We start from the raw sequence: 26,619 nt of genomic DNA, 5'->3' as shown, positions 1-26,619 counted from the left end.
TTTTAGCAGTTTGCACAATGACGAAGAAAAATGTCTTAATCCACCTGTAAATATTCCAGAAGGGAATAATGAATTCCTAATTAATATTCCAAATATTCCGGCATCTCCAATATTGGATTGTATAGGTAATGAGGAACTCAGACAAATTACTTCAAAAACTCATGAACCTGCTGCATTGTCTTCAATTCCCACTGAAGATACTACTGAGACAGTTGTGGTTGGCAATTTTGAAGATTCTGTCTCTTCGGGTCCAGATGAAGGAATGCTTTCAACACAGCCTTGTATGGATCAATACTCTTTAAGCAACCAGATTGAAGATGCAGATCTTAAAGCACAAGGACCATTTGAAGCAAGTGAACATCTGCAGGCCTCTGTGCAGAGTATTGATTTGTATGAAGAAATTTTTAACTGCCAACAGAATCAACCCTTCACAGAGGAGATTGGTGATGACTCCATGACCCGTATTCTCATCTCCCATGATGACGATGATGACTACTATGATCAAAATGTATCAGAGCTCCAGGTGAATACCAGTGAAACGGAGGACCAATTTGAGACAGGTGGGTAAGAGCTCTTTAAACTTTAGAAGTGGTCAGAATTTTAACAAACATTTTGGAAGTAAGCTTTAAACACCTGAATCAGATTTGATTTTGATGTACTTTCTGGGAACCTTTTTTAAAAATTTAACTTGTGTTGCATTTGAGCGATGTAACATGTATACTTACACCACATGCCAGTGAACACCAGGAAATGGAGCATTTTCCTTTTGGCTAAAGATCAAGTTTTCTGGACCTGATGGATGTAGCTTAGGATATGTAAATAGGCACCTGTGAAGACAGTAGTGAATGCGATCATAGTAATCTTCCAGGAATCCTTGCATTCTGGAACAAAGTTCCAGAGGATTGGAAAATTGGCAGCGTCATGCCATTATTCAAAGAGGAAGGATGCAAAACAGCATGCGGTTAGCTTGATCAAGCGGAGTCAACTAGCTTTGTGAAGAGGAAATCATGCCTAACAAATTGATTAGAAATCTTTAAGGTAGATAAAGGGGGCAAAATGGACGTTTGGATTTTTAGAAGGCATTAAGTTAGCAGATGTCACCTACTAAATACGAGTGTTTAATGTTGAAAGTAGTAATATTAGCTTGGATAAAGGATTGACTAATAGATGGCAGAGTTTGGCTAAAGGTGTGGTATTCTCAAGATGGCAATCTGTGTAACTATTGGAATGCCATTTGGATCAGTGCTATAGCTAAAATTTTACTACAAAAATGACAGGTGAGAAAAATGAATGTATATGAGGCAGGCTGGAAGGCAAGTGGTGAGGATGGCAATCTTCAAAAGAATTTATAGAGCAGTTATTTGAGTGGACAGATGCAATATAATGTAGGGGTTTCTGAGGTTACGCACTTTGCCAGGGAGAATAGAGAAGCTGAGTAATGGTTAGTTAGAGAGACATTGCAGAAAGCTACCGAATGGAGGATTTGGGAGTCCTTGTCCTTGAATCATGAAAAGCTGGCATCTGTTTTAACACTTAACAGGGAAGGCAAATGGAATGTTGGCTTGTATTTCAAGGGAATAGAGGTATGAAAGTAGGGATGTTTGTGTTAAGACTAGACAACCATGAGTCAGACTATAGCCGGAATACTCTGAAACACTGTCGGGGTACTTATCTAAGACATTGGAGGTAGTCCAGAAAATGTTCACTAAGCTGATGCCCAGTATAGAAATGTGTTATGAAGCGAGGCTGAGTAGGTTGTGCCTGTACTTGTCGGAATATAGAACACTGAGGCGATCTTTCTTGGGGGACTTGACAGGATAGGTGTGAAACCGTTTTCCTTTTGTGGTAGTGTCTAGGACCAGAAGACCACCTCAGAAAAGGGGGTCATTCATAAGACCGATGAAGAGAGATTTCTTCCGAGGATGATGAATTTCTGTAATTTACTACAGAAGACTGATGCTAAGTCACTATATTCAAGACTGTGTGTGAATCAAGGATTATGGAAAAGGATAGGAAAGTGGAGTTTACTTATATCTGATCAACTATGATCTTGTTGAAATGGGCTGAACTGCCATTCCTTCAGTGTTGCTGGCTCGGGGTCCTGGAATTCTGTTGATCACCTGACTGAACCCAGTTTGGCCAATGATCACAGTTGTGATGCCAGAACGACTCGTGTTCCCCTTGCCTGCCTTCAGCTGAGGAGTAGCTTATCTTGTTTTGGTAAGAACAAAACTTTGTATTTTTCCAAATAGTGCATTGATAATAATTTGGCAAAAAATAAGTTGATGCTAATTCAGTAGGACATTTTGGTCTCTAATTCTTGTGACTATTCCTTGTTTCAAATGCTTGAAATTTGGAAAACTAGTGCTATAACAGCAGTTAAATGAAATCTCGTCCTCTAATATTACACTGTAGATAACAGGAAAGTTTAGTGTTAAACTGACACAAATTTCCAAATATAAATATGGCGAGGAGAGCAAGTTGGAGGCTAAGAATTCTGCAGTGATAACTCACCACCCATCTTATTCAAACTTGTCTATCATCTAAAGGCACAAGTTTGAATTGTAATGGAATGTTGTCCACTTGTCTGGTTAAGTGCAGAGCCAATATCACTCAGCTGGGAACCATCCCAAACCAAGCAGCCTGCTTATTGGCACATCATCCACAGCCTTTGACAATCACACTCTCACTTCACTGATACACAGTGAGAACAGTGTTTGTTTTATGCAAGATGTATGGCTGAAGGCTGCTCTGACTGTACATTCCAAATTAAAGATGGCAGCCATTTAGAATGGAAATATGGGAATATCACTGCCTGGAAGTTTTCCTGCAGACCATCCAAGCCAAAACCTGGAACACCCTTCCAAACATCGGAGTATCCCAACACCTTACAGATTGCATTGGTTCAAGAAGGCAACTCACCAACTTCTCACAGCTGGAGATAGGTCAATATTTTTGCACATCTGGTAACATCTGCTTCATGTTAATGAATAAAGTGTTCTAAACTATTTTTGAGTTCTGGTATGGGTTGGCTGTATTGAATGGTTAGTTTATCATGTCTTCTAGGTCATGAATTATAACCATTTGATTTAAAATCTTGCATTTTTTTAAGTCCCTTTGAGAACTTGCAAGGGTCCAGATTGGACTTGACTTTAGCCGTTATGATTTATAGAATTTTCATCAAATTCCCCCTCTTCGCTCTTTTAAGTGCTCGTCCTCTTCCATTTCTAATCTTGAAAAATCTATTCAACTATTTTTGTGAATTACTTTTGGGAAATTTTAAATTACTTAAATCATAAAACTGAAAGCTGTTTTCCAAAATCAGCTTTATCACTTTGTTTAATTTGTTTGTATTTTAAACCGTTGTTTCATCCTCAACTCTTCAGATGACAAGTTCTTCATTCCCGGGATCATTCCTTCAAACCACCTCTGGACAATCTCCAAGGCCAGCATATCTTTCCTTACATACTGGACACAAAACTGCTCATAATATTTGAAGTGTGGTCTGACCAGCACCTTATGGAGCCTCAGCAAGGCATCCCTGCTGTTATATGCTAGACCTCTTGAAAAGAACACCAACATTACATTTGCCTCCCAAGCTGTCAACTGAACCGTCTGGTTAATCTTAAGAGAATCCTAAACTAGGACTCCTAAGTCTCGTGCTTCAAATGTTACCTGTTTTGAAATGGATATTGGTGTGATGTTACTCCCTCTCACTGGTAGCTTTTGGCCAAGTGGAAAGCTTAAACTTTTGAAGTAGGAGCATGGGGTTGGATGGCTTACTCCTGACATTATCAAGTCTGCTCTAATGTACGCTTAGATCATAGCTGATCATTAATCACAACGCTTTTTTTACTGATGTAGCTCTACATTCCTTGACACTGTTAGTTTCCCAACTTGTATTGAGTGTGTTCAAATGGAATTCAGTGATAGTTTCCACAGCACTCTGAGGCAAAAGTTCCAAAGGTTCACCACCTTTTGAGTGAATAAATTCCATCTCCTCTCATAATTGGCCTATCTCATCCTGAGTTTAGGTCCTATTGTTGGATGCTCCAGATGATGGAAAAATCTTATCCACATCCTCCCTGTCATGCCCTGTAGCAACTTCCCCCTTTTTTAATTCAATCTGGATAGTCCAAGGATTAATCTGGTGCACCTCCGTTACATAATCAGTGGCACGCATGTTCATCTTTAGATAAGGGGATCAAAACTCTGTCCAGTACTCCAGGAAATCTGCCTTTTAATGTACAGGTCTGTTCAAAAACCGCTGTATTTCTATTATAATTCACGTTCACTGAGACTCCTAGTCCTATGTTAATGCAGCAGGTAGTGAGACTGGTTGGATTATCAATATCTTTAGGGTTCCCCACCCCATGACCTCTACACTTGACTCCCTGTAACTATTACTAGACCTAACTACTGTTGAGCTCAGGTCATTAATAGCACATACCTTCAGTAATTGAGCAGTTGATCTTGCTTTTTTAAAAAAAGTAAAACTTCATATTCAAAAAGCTGTTGTAATATTCTTCAAATTCGCTATTGGAGAGGGAGACCATGTTAATTACCTGGTCCTTTTTTTGCCTTATTATAAATATTCAGTACTGCCTACGTTGATATAACAATTAACTAAATCGCTAGTCTAACGGCTTCCCTTTTGTAATTGAGCATATATAATGTAGTCTTTATCTTCAGTATTTTGCTTGGTTAGTTAAATGTTACTTTGAAAATTCTGAATTATAAATGTACTAACTGCAATTTGCAATGCTTCCTACTGTATTTTCTAAAAATTTGTGCATAATATAGTTGCTGCTTTATATCAGAACTGATCAGATAATAGATTTTTAGGTGAGATAATTTGGGATGTTTTAATGATGAGTGTGATGAATATCTGCAAACCATTCATGTCTGAAGAGGCTCAGCCACCTAAAAGGGGATTATTGACCCGTTCATGTTGTATATTTTCATGTGCAACATAGAAACTTTTAAAGGGGCCTTTGACCAGCTGGATGCAAAATCTGTAATATGGTAAACTGTTGAAAGTGAAAGTTATTATTTGGTTGCTAGCTGAAGTTTTAAAACTGTATTCTTTAAAATCCTATTTCATTTATTGTGTTCAGTTAAAATTTTGTTGTCCAAATCTGTCTACGTGCAGTGCAATTACTTTTGGCAGCACTTTAAACCTGCGTCTTTTTACATGTTTTGTGCCTTGTAGCACATTACTGTTTTTGGCACTTTCTGGCAACCATGTTGTAATTAAACAGAAATTTCCATCCTCTCCTAAAAGATCAGCAGTCATAGTTTTCTCTTGCAGCCGTTGGTAACTTTTTTTTAAAAAAGTCAAATTCTGACGAATTAATTAAGTTGAAAGAACCTTCAGTTTAATCCTGATCACTATAGATTTGTGGCATTCTGTACTCCATATTCATTCTTATACTGTATACCTAATTTTTTTTCACTTACTCCGTAGTTAAAACTGCTACATTGAATATCTACCTAGAAGACGATAAAATAAAACTCTTGAATTTATTGTCATGTGTACTGAGGCACAATGAAAAGCTTTGTCTTGCGAGAAATGCAGGCAGGTCACATAGTTAAGTAGCATAGATAAGGAAATGATAGGTAAACAGTGGCAAAAGCCAAAACTCTGGTACAGTGAACGTTAAGAGTTTGAGTCCATTGAGTATTCTACCAACAGTCTGATAGAAACTGTTTAGAAACTGGCTGGTGCGTGTGCTCAGGCTTCTGTACCTTCTCCCTGATGGTAGAGGTTATAGAAAAACATTGCCAGGGTGAGATAGATCTTTGAGAATGCTGGCAGCCTTTCCTTGAGAGCGGTGGTAGATGGATTCTATAGTTGGGAGGTTGGCCTTTGTGATTGTCTGCGCCGCATTCACCACTCTGTAGCCATCTCTGATCTTGAATGGTCATAATAGGTAGTGATACATCCAGATAGAATGCTCTCTGGCGCACCTATAAAAGTTAGTGAGCTTATTTGCCGTCATGTCAGATTTCCTTAGCTGCCTGAGGAAGAAGAGACGTTGGGCGTTTGTAGCAAGTCTGTCCAAGTGAGGAGTAAAAGAAAGATTGTTGATGACCACTCCCAGGAGTTTGGCACACTCCACTCGTTCCCCTCTGTGCTGTTAATGTGTAGTGGAGCATGAGTAACATCCCGCTGAAAGTCAATAATGCGTTCCTTGGTTTTGCTGGCATTGAGAGCTAGGTTGTTCTCAGTGCAACATTTTTCCAGGTCTTCCACCTCCCGTCTGTAATCGGTTTCGTCGCCATCTGAGATTCGATCGACTATGGTGATATCATCAGCAAACTTGTAAATGGCATTAGTCTGGTATTTGGCGACACACGCTCATGGGTATGCAGTGAGTACAGTAGGGGGCTGAGTATGCTTCCCTGGGGGGGGAGAGGGGGTTCCAGTGTTAGTGAGGATGTAATATTGTCCCCAATCTTCACTGATTGTGGCCTGTGGGTCAGGAAACTGAAGATCCAGTTGAAGAGAGAGAGGCTTAGTCCGAGATCATTAAGTTTAGTAATCAGTCTTGATGGGATAATGGTGTTGAAGCCCTGAACTATAATCAATGAGTAGGACTCGTACATCGCTGTTCTTGATGTTGAGATGTTCTCTGGAGGAGTGAATGGCAAATGATATGGCATCTGATAGGCAAATTGGAGTGGATCAAGAGTAGTGGGGAGACTGGAGTTGATTTAATGCCTTTACCAACCTTTCAAAGCACTGAATGACCATCAACATTAGGGCCACTGGATGGTAGTCATTGAGACATGTTGCATGAGTTTCCTTAGGCACAGGGATGATGTTGGCCCTCTTGCAACAGGCAGGGGCAGTGGCCTGCTGCAGGGACAGGTAGAAGATGTCTGAGAACACCCCTGCTAGTTGACCTGCGCATGCTCCAATTCCATGGCCTGGTACTCTGTCTGATCCCGTTGCTTTCCTTAGATTCACACAAAGGAAAACCTGATCTGACCTTTGCAGTGACTGTTGGGATAGATTCATCTGTACTTGTCAGAATAGGTGTTACCTCGCTGCTGAAATTTTGCTTAAAGTGAGCATAGAAGGCATTGAGACGATCTGGGAGAGATGTGCCATTGCCTGCTATCTTGCACTGTCTCTTTTTAGAACCTGTGATATCATTCAGTCCTAATGGCCCTGCAAAGGTCATATTTGGATTCCTTATATTTGAGTGGGTCTCCTGATCTGAAGGCCTCACCTGGTTTTTTTGGCAGGTTCTGTATGTCCTGATTCATCCAGGGTTTCCTGTTGGAGAACACCTGGATCGACTTGCTCAGTATGCGCTCCTCCACTCACTTGCTAGTAAAGTCTGTGACTGTGGTAGCATGCTCGTCCAAGGGACATGTGGACTGTTTGAATATGGCCAAATCAGCCAATTCCAGACAGCATAGGAGTTAATCCTCCGCTGCCTCCGATCAGCACTGCACCTCAACCCACGAGAGGGTCTCTTGGTTGAGTTTTTGCCTATATTGTGGTCAGAGGTGTAAAGTCAGTATGGATAGCCCTGAGAATTTCAAAGGGTAAAAAGGCCCTAATGGGAGTTATCTACGGGCCCCCAAACAGTAGTCAGGTTGTAGAGTGTAAGTTGTGTAAGAAGTTGACAATGGCCAAAGTAATATTGTTATAGGGGATTTCAACATGCAGATAGACTGGGAGAATCAGGATGGTACTGGACCCCAAGAAAGGAGGTTTGTGGAGTGCCTCCTACATGGATTCTTAAAACAGTTTGTACTGGAGCCTACCAGGGAGAGGGCAATTCTGGATCTGGTGTTGTGCAGTGAACTGGATTTGATCAGGGATCTAAAGGAGTCATTAGGAAGTGGTGACCATAATATGATAAGTTTTAATCTTCAATTTGAGGGGGAGAATCAGGTGTGTCAATATTGCAGTTGAACAAAGGGAACTATGGAGCTTTGAGGGAAGAGCTGGCCAAAGTTTAATGGTTCAGTACTCGAGCAGGGATGGCAATGGGACAACAATGGCAGGTATTTCTGGATATAATGCAGAAGGTGGTGGATCGGTTCATTCCAAAGAGGAAGAAAGATCCTAAGGGGCGGTAGGGGTGGCTGTGGCTGACTAGGGAAGTTAAGGACTATATAAAGATGAAAGTAGTATAACCTAGCAAAGCTGACGGGAAGCCGGAGAACTGGGAAACTTTCACAGAGCAACAGAGGATTACTTTAAAAAGCAGTACGCGGAGAGAAAATGAGATACGAAGGCAAACTGGCCAAAACTATAAAAGAGGATAGCAAAAACATTTTTAGGTATATGCAAAGAAAAAAAAGTTAAGACTAAAATTGGGCCCTTGAAGACAAACGGGTGAATTTATTATGAGGAACAAGGAAATGGCAGACAGATTGAATAGGTATTCCTCATTCCTGAAGAAGAGCTTATGCCCGAAACATCGATTCTCCTGCTCCTTGGATGCAGCCTGACCTGCTGTGCTTTTCCAGCAGCGCATCTTTCAGCTCTGATCTCCAGCATCTGCAGTCCTCACTTTCTCCTCAGGATTGAATAGATACTTTGCTTGTGTCTTCCCCAGTGAAGACAGATCCACTCTCCCAGATGTAATAGTGGCAGAAGAACCTCGGCGGAGCAGGTAACGGCTGTCTGGTGGGTTTTTTTTTAAATCGCGGTATAGTCCAGTTATTGTTTTTTTAACGGCTAATATTTAAAGTTTTTTTAAGCGCCTAGCGGACCCGGAAGCTGGTGTCGCGCTAGCTTACCTGGGAAGGTTTTTTTTCTTATAAAAGAGCGCAAGCGAGGAACCCGAGGCACTACAGGGGTAGAGCCTCCCTCCCACCCTCCTCCTCTAACCTAATAATAAGACCCGTTGTGGTAAGCAGGTAAGTGCTGCATTTTGCTTGTTTGTTTCTTTATATCTAGTTTTTAAAGTTTAACTTTTAGAGGGATGGCAGCGAAGGCAGTGCAATGTTCCTCTTGCAACATGTATGAGGTGAGGGAAGCCATTAGCGTCCCTGCTGATTACACTTGCAAGAAGTGCACCAATCTCCAGCTCCTCCAAGACCGTGTTAGGGAAGTGGAGCTGGAGTTGGATGAACTGCGGATCATTCGAGAGGCAGAGGTGGTCATAGATCAGAGCTTTAGGGAAGTAGTTACTCCAAAAGTTATAGAGAGATGGGTGACAGGGGGAGTGGGAGGAAGCAGCCAGTGCAGAGACCCCCTGCGGTCATTCCCCTCAAGAACAAGTATACCATTTTGGATACTTGTGGGGGGGATGACTTACCAGGGGTAAGCAACGAGGTTCAGGCCTCTGGCACGGAGCCTATCCCTGTTGCTCAGAAGGGAAGGGTGGAGAAAGGTAGAGCGATTAGTTATTGGGGACTCAATAGTGAGGGGCACAGATAGGCGGTTTTGTGGGGGCGACAGAGACTCACGATTGGTATGTTGCCTCCCAGGTGCAAGGGTACGTGATGACTCTGATCGTGTTTTCCGGGTCCTTAAGGGGGAGGGGGAGCAGCCCCAGATCGTGGTCCACGTTGGCACCAACGACATAGGTAGGAAGAGGGGTGAGGATGTTAGGCAGGCTTTCGGGGAGCTAGGTTGGAAGATCAGAGCTAGAACGAACAGAGTTGTTGTCTCTGGTTTGTTACCCGTGCCACGTGATAGAGAGTCGAGGAATAGGGAGAGAGAACAGTTAAATGCGTGGCTACAGGGATGGTGCAGGAGGGAGGGATTCTGTTTTCTGGACAACTGGGGTTCTTTCTGGGGAAGGTGGGACCTCTATCAACAGGATGGTCTGAACCTGAGGGGCACCAGTATCCTTGGGGGGAGGTTTGCTAGTGCTCTTTGGGAGGGTTTAAACTAACTCTGCAGGGGCATGGGAACCTGGACTGTAGCTTTAGGGTACAGGATCTTGAGTGTAGGGAGGTTAGGAACATGGCATCGATCTCGAAGGGGGGTGCCTGTAAACAGGAAGGTGGCTTGAAGTATGTATACTTCAATGCCAGAAGTATAAGAAATAAGGTAGGTGAACTTGCAGCGTGGGTTGGTACCTGGGACTTCGATGTTGTGGCCATTACAGAGACGTGGGTAGAACAGGGACAGGAATGGCTGTTGCAGGTTCCAGGGTTTAAATGTTTTAGCAGGGTCAGAGATGGGGGTAAAAGAGGGGGAGGTGTGACATTGCTTGTCAAGGATAGTATTACAGCGGTGGAAAGGACGATGGAGGAAGACATGCCATCTGAGGTAGTTTGGGCTGAGGTTAGAAATAGGAAAGGTGAGGTCACCCTGTTAGGAGTTTTCTATAGGCCTCCTAATAGTCCGAGAGAAGTAGAGGAAAATATTGCGAGGATGATTCAGGAGAAGAGTGAAAGTAGCAGGGAGGTTGTTATGGGGGACTTTAACTTCCCAGATATTGACTGGGAAAGCTATAGCTTGAGTTCGTTAGATGGGTCGGTGTTTGTCCAATGTGTGCAGGAGGGTTTCCTGACACAATATGTAGACAGGCCAACAAGAGGTGAGGCTATACTGGATTTGGTTCTAGGTAATGAACCAGGCCAGGTGTTAGACTTGGAGGTAGGTGAGCACTTCGGGGACAGTGACCACAACTCGGTGACTTTTACTCTAGTGATGGAGAGGGATAAGTGTGCACTGCAGGGCAAGAGTTATAACTGGGGGCAGGGAAATTATGATGTGGTGAGGCATGACTTAGGATGCGTGGATTGGAAAAATAGACTTCAAGGGAAGAACACAAATGATTTGTGGAGATTGTTCAAGGAACAGCTAATGGGTGTCCTTGATAAGTGTGTACCAGTCAGGCAGGGAGTAAAGGGTCTTGTGAGGGAGCCGTGGTTTACTAAGGAATTGGAATCCCTTGTGAAAGGGAAGAGGGCAGCCTATGTAAAGATGAGGCGTGAAGGTTCATTTGGGGTGATTGAGAGTTATAAGGTAGCCAGGAAGGATCTAAAGAGAGAGCTAAGATCAGCGAGAAGGGGACATGAAAAGTCCTTAGTTGGTAGGATTAGGGAAAACCCAAAGGCTTTCTATAGGTATGTCAGGAATAAAAGGATGACTAGGGTAGGTATCGGTCCAGTCAAGGATAGTAGTGGGAAGTTGTGCGTGGAGGCGGAGGAGATTGGAGAGACACTAAATCAATACTTTTCGTCAGTATTCACTCAGGAACAGGACACTGTTGTTGATGTGAATATTGAGTCACAAGTGATTAGAATGGATGGCCTTGAGGTATGTAAGGAAGAGGTTTGGGGAATACTGGAAAGGATGAAAATAGATAAGTCCCCTGGGCCTGATGGCATTTATCCTAGGATCCTCTGGGAAGCTAGGGAGGAGATAGCGGAGCCATTGGCCTTGATTTTTATGTCGTCGTTGTCTACGGGAATAGTGCCAGAAGACTGGAGGATAGCGAATGTGGTCCCCTTGTTCAAGAAGGGGAGTAGGGATAGCCCTAGTAACTATAGGCCAGTGAGTCTCACTTCTGTTGTGGGCAAAGTCTAAGAGAGAATTGTAAGGGATAGGATTTATGAACATCTGGATAGGAATAATGTGATCAAGGATAGTCAGCATGGTTTTGTGAAGGGCAGGTCGTGCCTCACAAACCTTATTGAGTTCTTTTGAGAAGGTGACCAAGGAAGTGGACAAGGATAAAGCAGTAGATGTGGTGTATGTGGATTTTAGCAAGACGTTTGATAAGGTACCCCATGGTAGGCTAATGCAAAAACTACGGAGATATGTCATTGAGGGTGCATTAGAGGTTTGGATTAGGAATTGGCTGGCTGGAAGGAGACAGAGGATAGTAGTTGATGGTATAGGTTCATCTTGGAGTGCAGTTACTAGCGGTTTTTTAGGACCATTGCTGTTTGTCATCTTTATAAATGACCTAGAGGAGGGGCTTGAAAGCTGGGTGAGCAAGTTTGCGGATGACACGAAAGTCGGTGGAGTTGTGGACAGTGAAGAAGGATGTGCCAGGTTACAGCGGGATATAGATAAGTTGCAGAGCTGGGTAGAAAGGTGGCAAATGGAGTTCAATGTAGCTAAGTGTGAAGTCATTCACTTTGGTAGGAGTAACAAGAAGATGGAATTACTGGGCTAATGGTAGGCTACTTGGTAGTGTGGATGAGCAGAGCGATCTCGGTGTCCATGTACACAGATCTCTGAAAGTTGCCACCCAGGTAAATAGTGCTGTGAAGAAGGCATATGGTGTACTGGGATTTATTGGTAGAGGAATTGAGTTCCGGAGTCCTGAGGTCATGTTGCAGTTGTATAAGACTCTGGTGCGGCCTCATCTGGAGTATTGTGTGCAGTTTTGGTCGCCATACTATAGGAAGGATGTGGAGGCATTGGAACGAGTGCAGAGGAGGTTTACCAGGATGTTGCCTGGCATGGTTAGGAAGATCGTATGAGGAAAGGCTGAGGCACTTGGGGCTGTTCTCATTGGAGAAAAGATGGTTTAGGGGAGATTTGATAGAGGTGTACAATATGATTAGGGGTTTAGATAGGGTTGACAGTGAGAACCTTTTTCCGCTAATGGAGTCAGCTGCTTTAGGGGACACAGCTTTAAATTAAGGGGTGGTAAGTATAGGACAGATGTTAGGGGTAGATTCTTTACTCAGCGGGTTGTGAGTTCATGGAATGCCCTGCCAGTAGCAGTGGTGGACTTTCCCTCTTTATGGTCATTTAAACGGGCATTGGATAAGCATATGGAGGTTATTGGGCTAGTGTAGGTTAGGTCGGCTTTGGTCGGCGCAACATTGAGGGCCGAAGGGCCTGTACTGCGCTGTATTTTTCTATGTTCTAACCTAGGGTAATGGATGAACTGAAGGGAATTTATATTAGGCAGGAAATGGTGTTGGATAGACTGTTAGATCTGAAGGCTAAGTCCCTGGGACCTGATGGTATGTATCCCTGGGTACTTGAGGTGGCTCTAGAAATCATGGACGCGTTGGTAATTATCATCCAATGTTCTATAGATTCAGGATCAGTTCCTGCGGTTTGGACGATTGATAATGTTGTCCCACTTTTCAAGAATGGATGGAGAGAAAACGGAATTATAGACCTGTTAGCCTGATGTCAGTGGTGGGAAAGATAGAGCCAGAACTGTACAGCATGTAAACAGACTCTTTGGCCCAACCCGTCCATGCTGACTAGACATCCCAACCCAATCTAGTCCCACCTGCCAGCACCTGGCCCATATCCCTCTAAACCCTTCCTTTTCATATAGCCATCCAACGGTCTCTTAAATGTTGCAATTGCATCAGCCTCCACCACATCCTCTGGTACCACACTCCATTCTCGTACCACACTCTGTGAAAAAGTTGCCCCATAGGTGTCTTTCATATCTTTCCCCTCTCACCTTTAAATCTATACCCTCTAGTTCTGGACTCCCTGACCCCAGGGAAAAGACATTGTCTATTTGCCCTATCCATGCCCCTCATAATTTTGTAAACCTCGGCCTCTGCTCCAGGGAAAACAGCCCCAGCCTGTTCAGCCTCTCCCTATAGCTCAAATTCTCCAACCCTGGTAATATCCTTGTAAATCCTTTCTGAACCCTTTCAAGTTTCACAACATCCTTCCGATAGGAAGGAAGCCAGAATTGCACACAATATTCCAACAGAGGTCTAACCAATGTCCTGTCCAGCCGCAACATGACCTCCCAACTCCTGTACTCTATACTCTGACCAATAAAAGAAAGCGTACCAAACGCTTTACTTGCGACTCCACCTTCAAGGAGCTGTGAACTTGCACCCCAAGGTCTCTTTGTTCAGCAATACTCCCTAGAACCTTACCATTAAGTGTATAAGTCCTTCTAAGATTTGCTTTCCCAAAATGCAGCACCTCGCATTTATCTGAATTAAACTCCATCTGCCACTTCTCAGCCCATTGGGCAATCTGGTCAAGATCCCATCGCAATCTGAAGTAACCCTCTTTGTTGTCTGCAAACTTTATTAACTGTACTTCCTTATGCTCACATTGAAATCATTTATATAAATGACAAAAAGTAGAGGACCCAGCATCGATCCTTGTGGTCCACTGGTCACAGGCCTCCACCTGCACCACCTCCCTCTGTCCTCTACCTTTTGAGCCAGTTCTGTATACAAATGGCTAGTTCTCCCTGTATTCTGAGAGACCGAACCTTGCTAATCAGTCTCCCATGAGGGACCCTGTTGTACGCCTTACTGAAGTCAATATAGATCACACCTACCGCTCTGTCCTCATCAATCCTCTTTGTTACTTCTTCAAAAAACTCAGTCAAATTTGTGAGACATTTTCCCATACACAAAGCCATGTTGACAAGCCCTAATCAGTCCCTGCATTTCCGAATACACACACCTGTCCCTCCGGATTTCCTCCAACAACTTGTCCACCACTGATGTCAGACTCACTGGTCTGTAATTCCCTGGCTTGTCTTTACTGCCCTTCTTAAACCGTGGCACCACATTAGCCCATCTGCAGTCATCCCGCACCTCACCTGTGACTATCGATGATGCAAATATCTCAGCAAGAGGTCCAGCAATCATTTCTCTATCTTCCCAGAGAGTTCTAGGGTACACTTGATCAGGTCCTGGGGATTTATCCACCTTTTACACATTTCAAGACATCCAGCACTATTTACTCTGTAATGTGGACATTTTGCAAGATATCATCATCTATTTCCCTACAGTCTATATCTTCCATATCCTTTTCCACAGTAAATACTGATGCAAAATACTCATTTAGAATCTTCCCCCATTTTCTTCAGATCCACACAAAGTCCGTGTTTTTTTTTAGGTATTTAGAAAGATGCTGGAGGCCGTTATAAAAGATGAAATTTCGACTCATTTACACTGTGAGCAGCATGGTGGCACAGTGGTTAGCACTGCTGCCTCAGTGCCAGAGACCCGGGTTCAGTTCCTGCCTCAGGCGACTGACTGTGTGGAGTCTGCGTGGGTTTCCTCCAGGTGCTCCGGTTTCCTCCTACAGTCCAAAAATGTGCAGGTTAGGTGAATTGGCCATGTTAAATTGCCCATAGTGTTGGGTGAAGGGGTAAATGTAGGGGAATGGGTCTGGGTGGGTTGCGCTTCGGCGAGTTGGTGTGGACTTGTTGGGTCGAAGGGCCTGTTTCCACACTAAGTAATCTAATCTAAAATTTAGATAGCAGTAACAGGATAGGTCCGGGTCAGCATGGATTTACGAAGGGGGCATCATGCTTGACTAATCTTCTGGAATTTCTTTTGAGGATGTAACTATGAAGCTGGATAAGGGAGAGCCAGTGGATGGAGTGTACCTGGATTTTCAGAAAGCCTTTAATAAAGTCCTACATAGGAGATTGGTGAATAAAATTAGGGGACAAGGTATTGGTTCCAAAATACTGACTTGGATTGAAAATTGGCTGGCTGACACAAAGCAAAGAGTAGTGATAAACAGGTCCCTTTCGGAATGGCAGGCGGTGATCAGTGGGGTACCATCATGTTCGGTGCTGGGGACGCAGCTGTTTACAATATACATCAATCATATTATTTTTAATACCTTCGTCTATATTAAAATTTGCTGATGATACAAGGCTGGGTGGCATGGTGAAATGTGAAGAGGATGTTATGAGAATACAGGGTGATTTGGATAGGCTAGGTGAGTGGACGGATGCATAGCAGACGCAGTTTAATGTGGATAAATGTGTGGTTATCCACTTCTTGGTGTCAAGAGCAGAAGGAAGAATACTATCTAAATGGAGTCAAGTTAGGTGTGCAGATACTGCAGGCAGTGAAGAAAGCTAAAGGCATGCTGGCCTTCATAACATGAGGAATTGAGTATAAGGAGCAAAGAGGTCCTTCTGCAGCTGTATAGGGTCCTGGTGAGACCGCACCTGGACTATTTTGTGCAGTTCTGGTCTCCACATTTGAGGAAGGACATTCTGGCTATTAAGGGAGTGCGAGGTAAGTTCACAAGGTCAATTCCCAGAATCGCAGGCTTACCATTACTTGTTAACATACCTTGTTCGTCATAAAGTGAGCAAAACTGCTATGCCTTAAATGCAAAATAGTTTAAATACATAGAGTTTGACTGATGTTCTGGTTCAGGTTTGCTTAATGGGACGACAAGCTTCCTAGTGAAATATATATTCCCTTTTTTTTGTACCAATCTATTGCTGAATTGAAGTCTCACTGAGGCATTAATGGAGCTACAGGGTTTAGTAGGACAGATGGTCTGTTTTGCCTAGCTGCTGCTAAGGTATAAACTATTTGATAAAAAGATTTTTGCAAACATTGCACCAATGATTTTGAAAACTAATTAGTTTTGGTATAATGAATGGTTGGTACTTTCAATATTTTTCCCTTAGGAATACAGATAGCAATAACTGAAGAAGGTGCTGTAAAAGAGAAAGACATTCCTTTGAAAGATCCATTTACTGGCATGGAGAAAGGTATGTAAAGTTTTCAAAAATTTCCTGATGGTTTTTACTTATGTTTCTGCATTTAAATGTACTTATCAGTGAACATATTGCAATCTTGCAAAGCATTAATTGTTTTGTAGATTGTATGATGTAAAATCTGAAATTTTCTTTATGTACTTGAATCTGTATTAGTGGTGTATTTTATTTTTTAATTTATGCAGGATATCTGGATGGTATGGACAAGTTGGACTGAAGGGTCTGTTTTTGTGCTGTGTATATATCTGCCTGCCTGTCTCATCTCCCTGCGCACCCCCCGCCCTCCAAAGCCTCATTGTACACTTATACCAAAAGTTCAGTCAGGATAGTGATTGTGATTTTTCATTTTTAAAATCCATTTTAACTTTTCAGTATTTCTCATTTCTGTGCTTTTGTTTTCTCCTTTAATAGTAATCCCATTAATTTCCTTGCCACCGGTATTAGGTTAACTGAACTCTAATTCCTTGGACATGCTTGCTCCCCCTTTAGATATAGGAACTCCATTAGCTATCCATTAGTCCTTTGGCATACACTTTAATCTAAAAATGATTAAATATGTATTTCTGCCTCGTGAACTCTTTCCAAGATTCTTTAAAAATATGTAAGTGGAATTCACCTAGCACATAAGCTTTCTTTTGAGATTTTATTTTTTTCATTGCGCTTTTTTGTTTTAACTGCTCTTGTCTCAATACTCATTTCATCCATTTGCAATCCCATTTTGTTCTAATCTATAGGCAAGTAACTAAATCAAATTATTAATATTACTACCATCTTTGTTACTGGGCTATTATTCTGTCTATTCCTTAATTGCCTTTTTCCTATCACAATCTTATTTATTGATGTACCTGTAAAACACTTTACTATTTGACTGTGTTCCTTTATAATTTGATGTCAGAATTCCTATTTGCATTAGTCCAAACCTGACCTTAACCTAAAAGATAAATTGCTGAATGCAAATTGAAAAACCTTCAAATGCATTAACTTCAAAGGATTTAAGTTTATAATTGTTTGATACCTTAATTCTTCTACTTGTGACAAGGCAGTTTTGATCTCCTTATGTTGGTCTTTGATTTGGTATTGATTTCAGCTAAATGTTCAAGGATAGAATCGTAATCTGTATCCAATCTTAGTCTGTGTGACCCTTCAGTCCAATTAGTCTGCACTGACCATATTCCCAAACCAAACTAGTCCCTGTTGCCTGTGTTTGGCCCAAATCCCTCCAAGCCTTCCCTATTCAGTATTTAACCAGATGTCTCTTAAACGTTGTAACTGTAACTATATCTGCACTCACCACCTCTAGTAGTTTACTCCACACGTGAACCACTCTGTGCAAAAAAAATTCTTTTTAAATCTTTTAAAAAATCTTTTACCTCTAATACTGTATGTGTGAACTGTATTCAAAACATCAGTGTCGGTTTCCCAGAGTTTTGAAGCCTCCATTTCTTTCCCTGCTGTAAAAACTGACAAAATATTTGTTTAGTATCTCTCCCATCTCTTGAGGCTCTACCCCTGCATGACCCTATTCTCTCCCTAGTTACTGTTTTGCTCTTATTTACTTGTAGAACCTTACCTACCAAAGCTATCTCATCCCCTTTTTTGCCCTTCTGATTTCCCTCTTAAGACTGCCCCTACATCCTTATACTCTTTTCAAGAGATTCTCCAGTTGCCTATTTCTAATATGACTTTATTTTTTTGCCCAGAATTCATCCATTGTTCCTACTCTTAACAGCCTTACACTTCACTCTAAATGGCAGTCATTGGTTGACATTGACATGTCACAGCTTTCATCAGTTTTCATTGTGTATTTGGTTGATCATACGTATTACTTTGGCTTTTTATTTGGAGTTAAATTTGCTTATATGGTGATGTGGGGATAACTTGAAATAGTCAAGGTAGAAACTAGGTTTTTAGTTAACATTTTGAGGTCCTTCACAGTTGATTCCCAGCTAACATCTATTGTTCTCTTGAGTGTGCATGATGACTGAGTATCCTTACCCTTGATGTAGAAAAAAAAATTCAAAACCTGAGAAACTACTTTCCTCCTTATTTCAATCATAATTGCTCAATTCCTTTATTGTGTGACTATGATTCAGTGTTTGAAACTCACTAGCAAGAGGGAAACAGCTGATTTATGTTTGCTCCGTCAAGCTCTCAAATTACAGATCACCAAATTCTTCTAAACTACAGAAAATTTAAAATTATTTTTAAAACAAGTGACCAAAATGGATTTTGTATATTGGAAATTTTGTTTCACTGTGGACCACTGGTTGATTGGCTGATTATTACAAATTTCAAGTCTGCCCTACATATTCTCTCTGACTTGGCTGCATTCAAATATTCCTAGCTTTCATTCGTCCTCAATGGTCTTTGACTTATCTACTATTTCCAGGTCACATTTTGTATTACAGTTGGAAAGTATTTGTTAGTATTTCTGTGCAATGTAAATGTGCAATAAACAAATCCTGTATCTCATGATTTTGTGATTGATGTTATTGAGCCCTACTATTACTAAGTGTTGAAAAGCATTATCTGAATTGGATAACAATCTTATATGTTTCCACCATGTGTTCTCCTTCAGCCTCCCAGAAAGGGCACTAATTAATTATTAATCAATCTGGTAACTAGGCTAAGTTTCAACCAATAGGTAGAATTGGCACTATTAGTGCCCACACAATGGGCACTAACAACAATCGTAGTAAATCACATGCAACTTTGACCAGTGATTTTTCTGATCATAACCAACCCTTCTACAGGAGAGTAATCCTTTCTTTCTTATCTCAAGATTTTCAGTCGTGAGTTAAACTGTTCTTGTTTTCTGACTGAATGAAAGTTCTCCTAATATTTTTAGGCAAGGATTGAAGAAATTACCTGTTTTTTTGTTTTCCTATGAATCACCCATGCTAAAATGGATGTTGAAATTCGCTGAACTTGCATGTCTTTATCAGATATTTGGAGAGAGGCAAAATTTCATTAAATCATCCAGGTGTAGCTCCCATTTTACACCTTATAGCTTATTTGAGAGTTTAAATCGAATGTATTAATTAGATACACCCCATGCGGAATTATGAATCAGCAGTCATTCTAGGTGGGATGGGATTAGTTTAGAACGGCATCAGGGCACAGATATGGTGGGCTGAAGGACCTGTTCTTGTGCTGTTCTTTTTCAAACCTGTGTTTTAAGGATGCATCTAATTAATAGAAAAATGCAGTTCCTTCATGAAAACGGGATGTTGTTTCAGTATCCACATTAGAAAATCTGTTCTGCATAATTTGCTACCTTTTTAGCTTCTTTTACCCTTTTATGGATCTTGTGTTTTAATCCTGTACATGACATGGCAGGAAATCTGGCTTTGTCTTTTTTGACCGTCCTTGATAAATTTTACCAGTCTAAACTTTGATTTGAATGTTCGTATTGTTGGTGAGTAAAGCAACACACAATTGTCTCCATTTTGAAATGTATCATCTTTTGAAGACATAGAAACACATGCAAAATGTAACAAGGGATGTGTCATTTTAATTGCAAATCTACCATTGAAGTAACCATGAGACAATTGGGAGTTGGCCACATAAAGGTAGACATCTGGACTGATTAGTGACTGATATCATCTGTATCAGTGGTAGTCTGGAATTCATAGTGATGTCTTTGATTTTGTATATAACTAGGATGCTAAAGTCCTATCTGGCAAATATCCTTGTGTATTACTGTTGTTTCAAGAAAATGTTTAAAAATCTGTCAGTTTAGCAAAAGGTGAGTAATGGTTTGTCTTCTTCTTAATTTAACTGTTAGGAGGATGAATTTCATTTGGTGGAAAGGAAATGGAAGTCGGTTGTATCTGATTCTTGTGCTGATGTTTCATTTCTGGTGTCTGTCTAATGGATTATTGCTAAGGGGTTGCAGTTCTTTGACCACCAGTTACTAGTTAGTTAGATTCTAATCAGAAAGTCCCTCTTACAAAGGAAATGGTATTTGATTTCTAACTTTCTACTGTTTTTGCTTTGTAAGATTTTTGACTCATTTAAGGAATGTTGAAGGTTGTGGGATTATAAGGGCGTACATTGAATAAAAAAATGAGTTGCAATTTAGGTGTGACTGTGGTAAAAGTGCTATAAATAAAGTGAATTTGGTGATAACTGGATTTTTTAAATTGCTGGAGGAACTTCTGTTTGAAATAACTATTGAAGATGTAAAGGTGCATTCGCAGAAATAACCCTTATGGATGAATTGTTTGTTTGCTTTTTCAGCAGTTACTCTAATGAAATAAAATCAGTAGCACTGTTTGTGGTTTGGACCAGATATTTGTGTTTTTTGCACATGTATTTCTTCAATTTTTCCAAAGGCACACTTGAACAAACTCTTGGTGAGTCGAGATTTGAAAGGAAATAAAGCAATATACTGATTCATATCAGGTGGGTATACTGGAAGAGTTAAGATTAAGTTATTTCCTGTCAAGACTTTGATAATTTCAATTCATGCTATTCAATTTGGGTCGGAATGGAGTTTCAATTTAAACAGGTTTCCTAACGCCTGTCTGGTACGTACAGTCAAGCTAAATGAAAATATCTCAATGATCAGATGGACCAATGGGGTGAGGAGTGGCAAATGGAGTTTAATTTTGATAACTGAGATGTACAGCATTTTGGAAAATCAAATCCTGTATCAGAGCAGGACTTGTACACTTAGTGGTAAGGTTCTGGGGGTGTTGCTGAACAAAAACCTTGGAATGCAGGTTCATAGTTCCTTGAAAATAGAGTTGCGGGTAGATAGGATAGTGAAGAAGGTATTTAATATGCTTTCTTTTATTGGTCAGACCGTTGGGGTTGGGGAGGTCATGTTGCCACAGGACATGGGTTAGGCCATTTTTGGAATATTGCCATTCTGGTCTCCTTCAGAAGGATGTTGTAAAACCTGAAAGGGTTCAGAAAAGATTTACAAGGATGTTGTGATTCTGTTCGCCGAGCTGGAAGTTTTTGCTGCAAATGTTTCGTTCCCTGGCTAGGGAACATCAGTGCTATTGGAGCCTCCTGTGAAGCGCTGCTTTGATGTTTCTTCCGGTATTTATAGTGGTTTGTTCTTGCCGCTTCCGGGTGTCAGTTTCAGCTGTAGTAGTTTGTATGTGGGGTCCAGGTCTATGTGTCTGTTGATGGAGTTTGTGGATGAATGCCATGCCTCTAGGAATTCCCTGGCTGTTCTCTGTCTGGCTTGTCCTGTGATGGTAGTGTTTTCCCAGTCAAATTCATGTTCCTGGTTGTCTGAGTGTATGGCTACTAGGGATAGCTGATCGTGTCGTTTTGTGGCTAGCTGATGTTCATGGATGCGGATTGTTAGCGGTCTTCCTGTTTGTCCTATATAGTGTTTTGTGCAGTCCTTGCATGGTATTTTATAAACTACATTAGTTTGGCTCGTGCTGGCTATTGGGTCCTTTGTTCTAGTGAGTTGTTGTCTGAGTGTGGAAGTTGGCTTGTGTGCTGTTATGAGTCCTAAGGGTCGCAATAGTCTGGCTGTCAGTTCTGAGCCAGACAAGCCAGACAGAGAACAGCCAGGGAATTCCTAGAGGCGTGGCATTCATCCACAAACTCCATTAACAGACACATAGACCTGGACCCCATATACAAACCACTACAGCTGAAACTGACACCCAGAAGCGGCAAGAACAAACCACTATAAATACCGGAAGAAACATCAAAGCAGCGCTTCACAGGAGGCACCAATAGCACTGATGATGTTCCCTAGCCAGGGAACGAAACGTTTGCAGCAAAAACTTCCAGCTCGGCGAACAGAACCACAACAATGGACACCCGAGCTACAAATCTTCAACCAGAATTTACGAGGATATTGCTAGGGTTCGAGGTTTTGAGCTATAGGGAGAGGTTGAATAGGCTGGGACTGTTTTCCCTGAAGCGTAGGAGGCTAATAGGTGACCTTTTATAGAGGTTTATAAAATCATGAGGGACGTAATAGGATAAATAGACAAAAGTCTTTTCCCTGGAGTGGGGCAGTCCAGAACTAGAGGGCTTAGGTTTAGGGTGAGAGGAGAAAGATGTAAAAGAGACCCAAGGGGCAATTTTTTCATGCAGTGGGTGGTACGTGTATGGAATGAGTTGCAAGTGGAGGAGACTGGATGAGTATATGAATGAGAAGGGTTTAGAGGGTTAGGGGCCAGCTGCTGGCAAAGGGAGCCAGATTACGTTAGGATATGTGGCTGGCATGGGCGAGTGCACTGAAGGGTCAATTTCTGTGCTTGTCTTGGCTTTCAAATGCTAGATTGTCCATGCTGGAGTTGATGCTTTGTTTCTTTATCTTCACTCTAGATACACTAGACAGTGATTAACAAAGACATTTATTGATTATTGCAACAACCTAACTGCTGTTTGATGAATCGTCAAAGCTACTTGTTTTAAAATTGATCTAACGTATAATGAATGAATCAATTTAGGAGCTGTTACACACAGCCATACTAACATTAGATGCTCCAACATTCTCTTAGGTAGGTCACTGCATTAAGACATGAAACATGAATGACCTTGTATACTACATGGCTATTTGAGCCATCTTGGTTTTGCCTGGGCAAAGATGGTTTTAAAAAGTACCTATATTGAAAAAAATTCCCAATTAGATGGCTGTCCTTTTATGCTTGTGTGAAATAGCAAATATGTGAAATAAATTAATCCCAATACGTACAGTTTTTTGGTTTGTGTTAAGTGCTCTTCTGCCCTATTTTGACCTCTACTCTTGGATTGAGACTAGCTGGACCTCAGACTAGCTTTAATTTCCTTTCACCTTTAGTCTTGCATTTTGAGTGTGTAGCAGCAATCAAGAAGCATTTATGATCATGCTGTCCTTCAGCTGGTCTCATAATTTCCAGGTCTGTTAATCAAAGCTAAAGTTCTATTTTGAAATTTGATTTTAATCTCTAACATCTGCTTCAATTGTAAGCTTTGACTACTGTTGCATAATGTATTCAATATTTGGGTCTCTGCTTCTTTCTGTTTTCTTAGTTTCTTTCAAAAAAACTCTTGCCTGTTCTTCACAATTTTTCTGATAAACGCAGGGTGTAAATCATCTCTTCGACCTTGATGTGATGCAGAATGGTAGACCACAAATATTTGGAGGTTTTCAATAGGGCTTCAAATGAATACATAAAACAAGTGTGTCAAGATTTTTGAGTTGATTGCTGTATGGAAATTAGGTCTGTTAATAATTAGGACACTTCTTTCCACAACAGACCTAGGGGCTGTAACTAGGCTATTTTAAAGCATTCTTTATCATTCTTTAATTGGTAATTGCAGGGTATTATACATGTGGTTGGTTGCTAAATTTGTAACAAGTATATTTTATTTTGACCAGCAGGTTTTTGGTTTATCCAGTTGAAGATATTTGGGGCCAGAAGGATGAACAGTCAAAACTGGTTTTTGACCAGTGTCCTTTTGCAACATAACTGTTATCCACTGGTGACCCTTATTGTGGTCATAGCTTGAAGATTGCCACCATGTAGTTGTTAATGCTGTCCCAAAGCCTCCTGAGTTCACAAGCAAAGTTTTGACTTTTCCTTGTTCATTTTTGTTTCTTTATTAGAATTACCATCATTGATACTTCAAGCTGATCATGATATTTGTGTGGATGCTCAAAGTGAGAAAGAAAACCAGAGCAGTGGGTCAAGCTATTCAAATCCCTGTACTGATGTCTCCCAAAAGGAAACGGTTGGTTTTGAGGCTCACTGTGAAAAGGAAGATGGTCAATTGCGATGTTCTCATGTGGCAACAACTGCTGATAGTGTTGAATCAGATAAAGAACAATTGATTGGTGCCAGTATCAAGGTCACTGATACTGTGCTACTTTCTACTGAATCAGAAATTGCATCGCTCAAACACTTCATTGATCAAAACCAACAACACCAATTGATGCCTATTGCTGCACTTTCAGCATCAGAAAAATGAAGTGGACGTGGAAAATTTGTCGAACAAAAATGTAGAAACTGATAGCTGCTTCATTGTACAGGTCACATCTAAAGGAGAATCTGTGATTTGTCTTCAATAATGTCATCGGAGGTCTTTAGAGAAGATTTATAAAGAACTATCTGATTATTCCTTATTAAAAAACACACCATGGCTACAAATAGTGAAATTAGCTTTTCATTTAGCCCAACTGATTTTAAAGATTCTTTGGAGAAGAATACTGTAGATTCTGGAATCAATCCCTAGTCCTTAAAACTGAAACCACTCTATAGTATGTTTATGATTGATCAGGTACCTAAAAGAGTAATAGGTGATCTTTGTTTTGGGATGTTACAGTACTTCAGTCAATGTTTTAAATTTAGGGTTGAAGCTTGCATACAATTCACAGCAAAACTCAAGGTTTTCTCTTACTTGCCATGAAGTTGTCTAAATTTCTGAGCGATGCTGTTGGTGGGGGTTGGAGAGGGAGGGAGGGAATGGTGTGGTCGAGGTTGTGTTATTAACAGGTGTATGGCCTGTTGGATAGATTTTGAATTTAAAGATTACTGCTGGTACCAATCAGTTGAAATATACCATATTTCATCTGTAATGGTGAGCATAGATACTTGAAGTTGTAAAATATGATAAATCTATTAAGCAAAAATTGTAAAGAATCTTGCTGAAATCTGATCAGTATGCAAGTCTGTCAATGTCTTAAAATTATTTCTATATGTGCGTCACAGCCAAAAGTATAATCACCCCTGGTTCTAGAAAATGTCCTTTCATAAACTCTGAATTATGGATTATAATACAAGTCAACTATTATTACCAGAAACAAACAGGATTTTTCCAATGGTAGTCATCAAAATACTTTTAATGTACACTGCAAACTGTTGAAAATGTGTTCAGCTGAAGTGACAAATAAAAGCTTGTTTACGCAGACCTTTTTTTTTGCAGCTTGAAATTTTAACATGTTGACGTTTAGAAGTTGCTTTATGTTGTCCATCCATTTTATTGCACAACAGCTTATGGAAAATGTAATTACATGTCCTTGAAGACTTAGTCATCAGATTATTATTCTCCATTTTCCCAAATACATGATTTGGAATGCCAGACCTGATTATGAATTAAGCATGTAATGAGAAAACATGATTGTGATGTGTATGAAAGTTATTAACAAATCCAAATGATTATTCAGTTTTGTGGTTAAAATGTTTGTTTAGTTTATTATGTAGTATCACTGGTTTTGAGCATTTGATTGGCTAAAAAAAACTTGCTCCCTCCAGCAAGATTTCTTGAGTACAGTGTCCTAGTCAGTAGCAATAATGTTGATTTCCTTGGTGTTTAATGGTCTCTTGGTAAGAAGTATCCAGAATGAAAGGTGATTACTGCACTATACTAAAACAGTAGTTCAATGACTTTGAAGTGCATTAACCGCCCAGTGGCCTTTCCACCCTCATGTCTTTCTCCTTCAGATGCACTTTTGTAGGTAGTGAAGTCATGATAGTAGTAACACAAGTTTCATTAAACACAGCTATATTTCACCTCTAGTTTAACAGTAGGGGCACTCATTGCGTAGAAAGATATCATGGTGTAAGGTGAAGTGATAAACTACAATTAAGCACATATTGACTTATGTAAGCTACCTTATGAGTTACCTTTTGAATTTACCAAGCGAATGGCCCAGGCTAATGCTGTGACAACATGAATCATAACAAACTTGGAGAATTTGATTCACTTAAGACTAATTTTTAAATTCAGAATTATTAATTGTGTCCATTAGCTAAAGTTCATCAAGTTCAGTTAATTAACTCCATTAATACTGTGTACTGAGGGAGTGTAGTGAATACACCAAGAGACTAGGCTGACCATATTAAAAAGCATCCTCAGCCAAATCCAAGCTTGATGGAGTTGAGCATTCCTGTAAGATGATCTCTTGTGAAATCCTTTATTTATTTGATAAGTTACACAGTCACTTGAATTAAATTCATCAACAATCCAGGGTCAGAGTTTGGTTAGAACATAGAACAGTACAGCACAGTACAGGTGTTTTGGCTCTCTGTTGTGCCAGCCTTTTATCCTGCTCCAAGAGTCACTTAACTGTACCTAATATATCTGGCTTTACTATTCCTGCTGCCACTGACATCTCCCCTAAACTTTGCTCCAAATCACCTTGAAATTATGCCCCCTCATGATAGATATGTCCGCCATGGGAAAGTCTCTGGCTATCCACTCTATCTATGCCTCTCATCAACTTGTACGCCTC

The 26,619-nt window shown here is 40.8% G+C and overlaps 1 protein-coding gene across 2 annotated transcripts; it reads left to right on the top strand.

The window, feature by feature from the left end:
* The first annotated feature begins 265 nt into the window (after nt 1–265).
* LOC132808037 (uncharacterized) lies at nt 266–24,441 on the top strand. Of its 2 annotated transcripts, XM_060821956.1 has the most exons (4): nt 266–560; nt 16,332–16,415; nt 20,759–20,828; nt 23,995–24,441. In XM_060821956.1, the coding sequence occupies exons 1-3, from the start codon at nt 284–286 to the stop codon at nt 20,803–20,805; spliced, it is 408 nt and encodes a 135-aa protein (XP_060677939.1). In that variant the 5' UTR covers nt 266–283; the 3' UTR covers nt 20,806–20,828; nt 23,995–24,441. The 2 variants fall into 2 exon arrangements, with proteins under 2 accessions (XP_060677939.1, XP_060677930.1); XM_060821947.1 differs by lacking the exon at nt 20,759–20,828.
* The last annotated feature ends 2,178 nt before the right edge of the window (nt 24,442–26,619 follow it).

The sequence above is a fragment of the Hemiscyllium ocellatum genome, chromosome 3 (genome assembly GCF_020745735.1).
Source record: "Hemiscyllium ocellatum isolate sHemOce1 chromosome 3, sHemOce1.pat.X.cur, whole genome shotgun sequence".
In the NCBI taxonomy this organism is placed as follows: domain Eukaryota; kingdom Metazoa; phylum Chordata; class Chondrichthyes; order Orectolobiformes; family Hemiscylliidae; genus Hemiscyllium; species Hemiscyllium ocellatum.
Note: the sequence above shows the minus strand (reverse complement) of the source record. Positions and strands in the feature narration are given on the sequence as shown.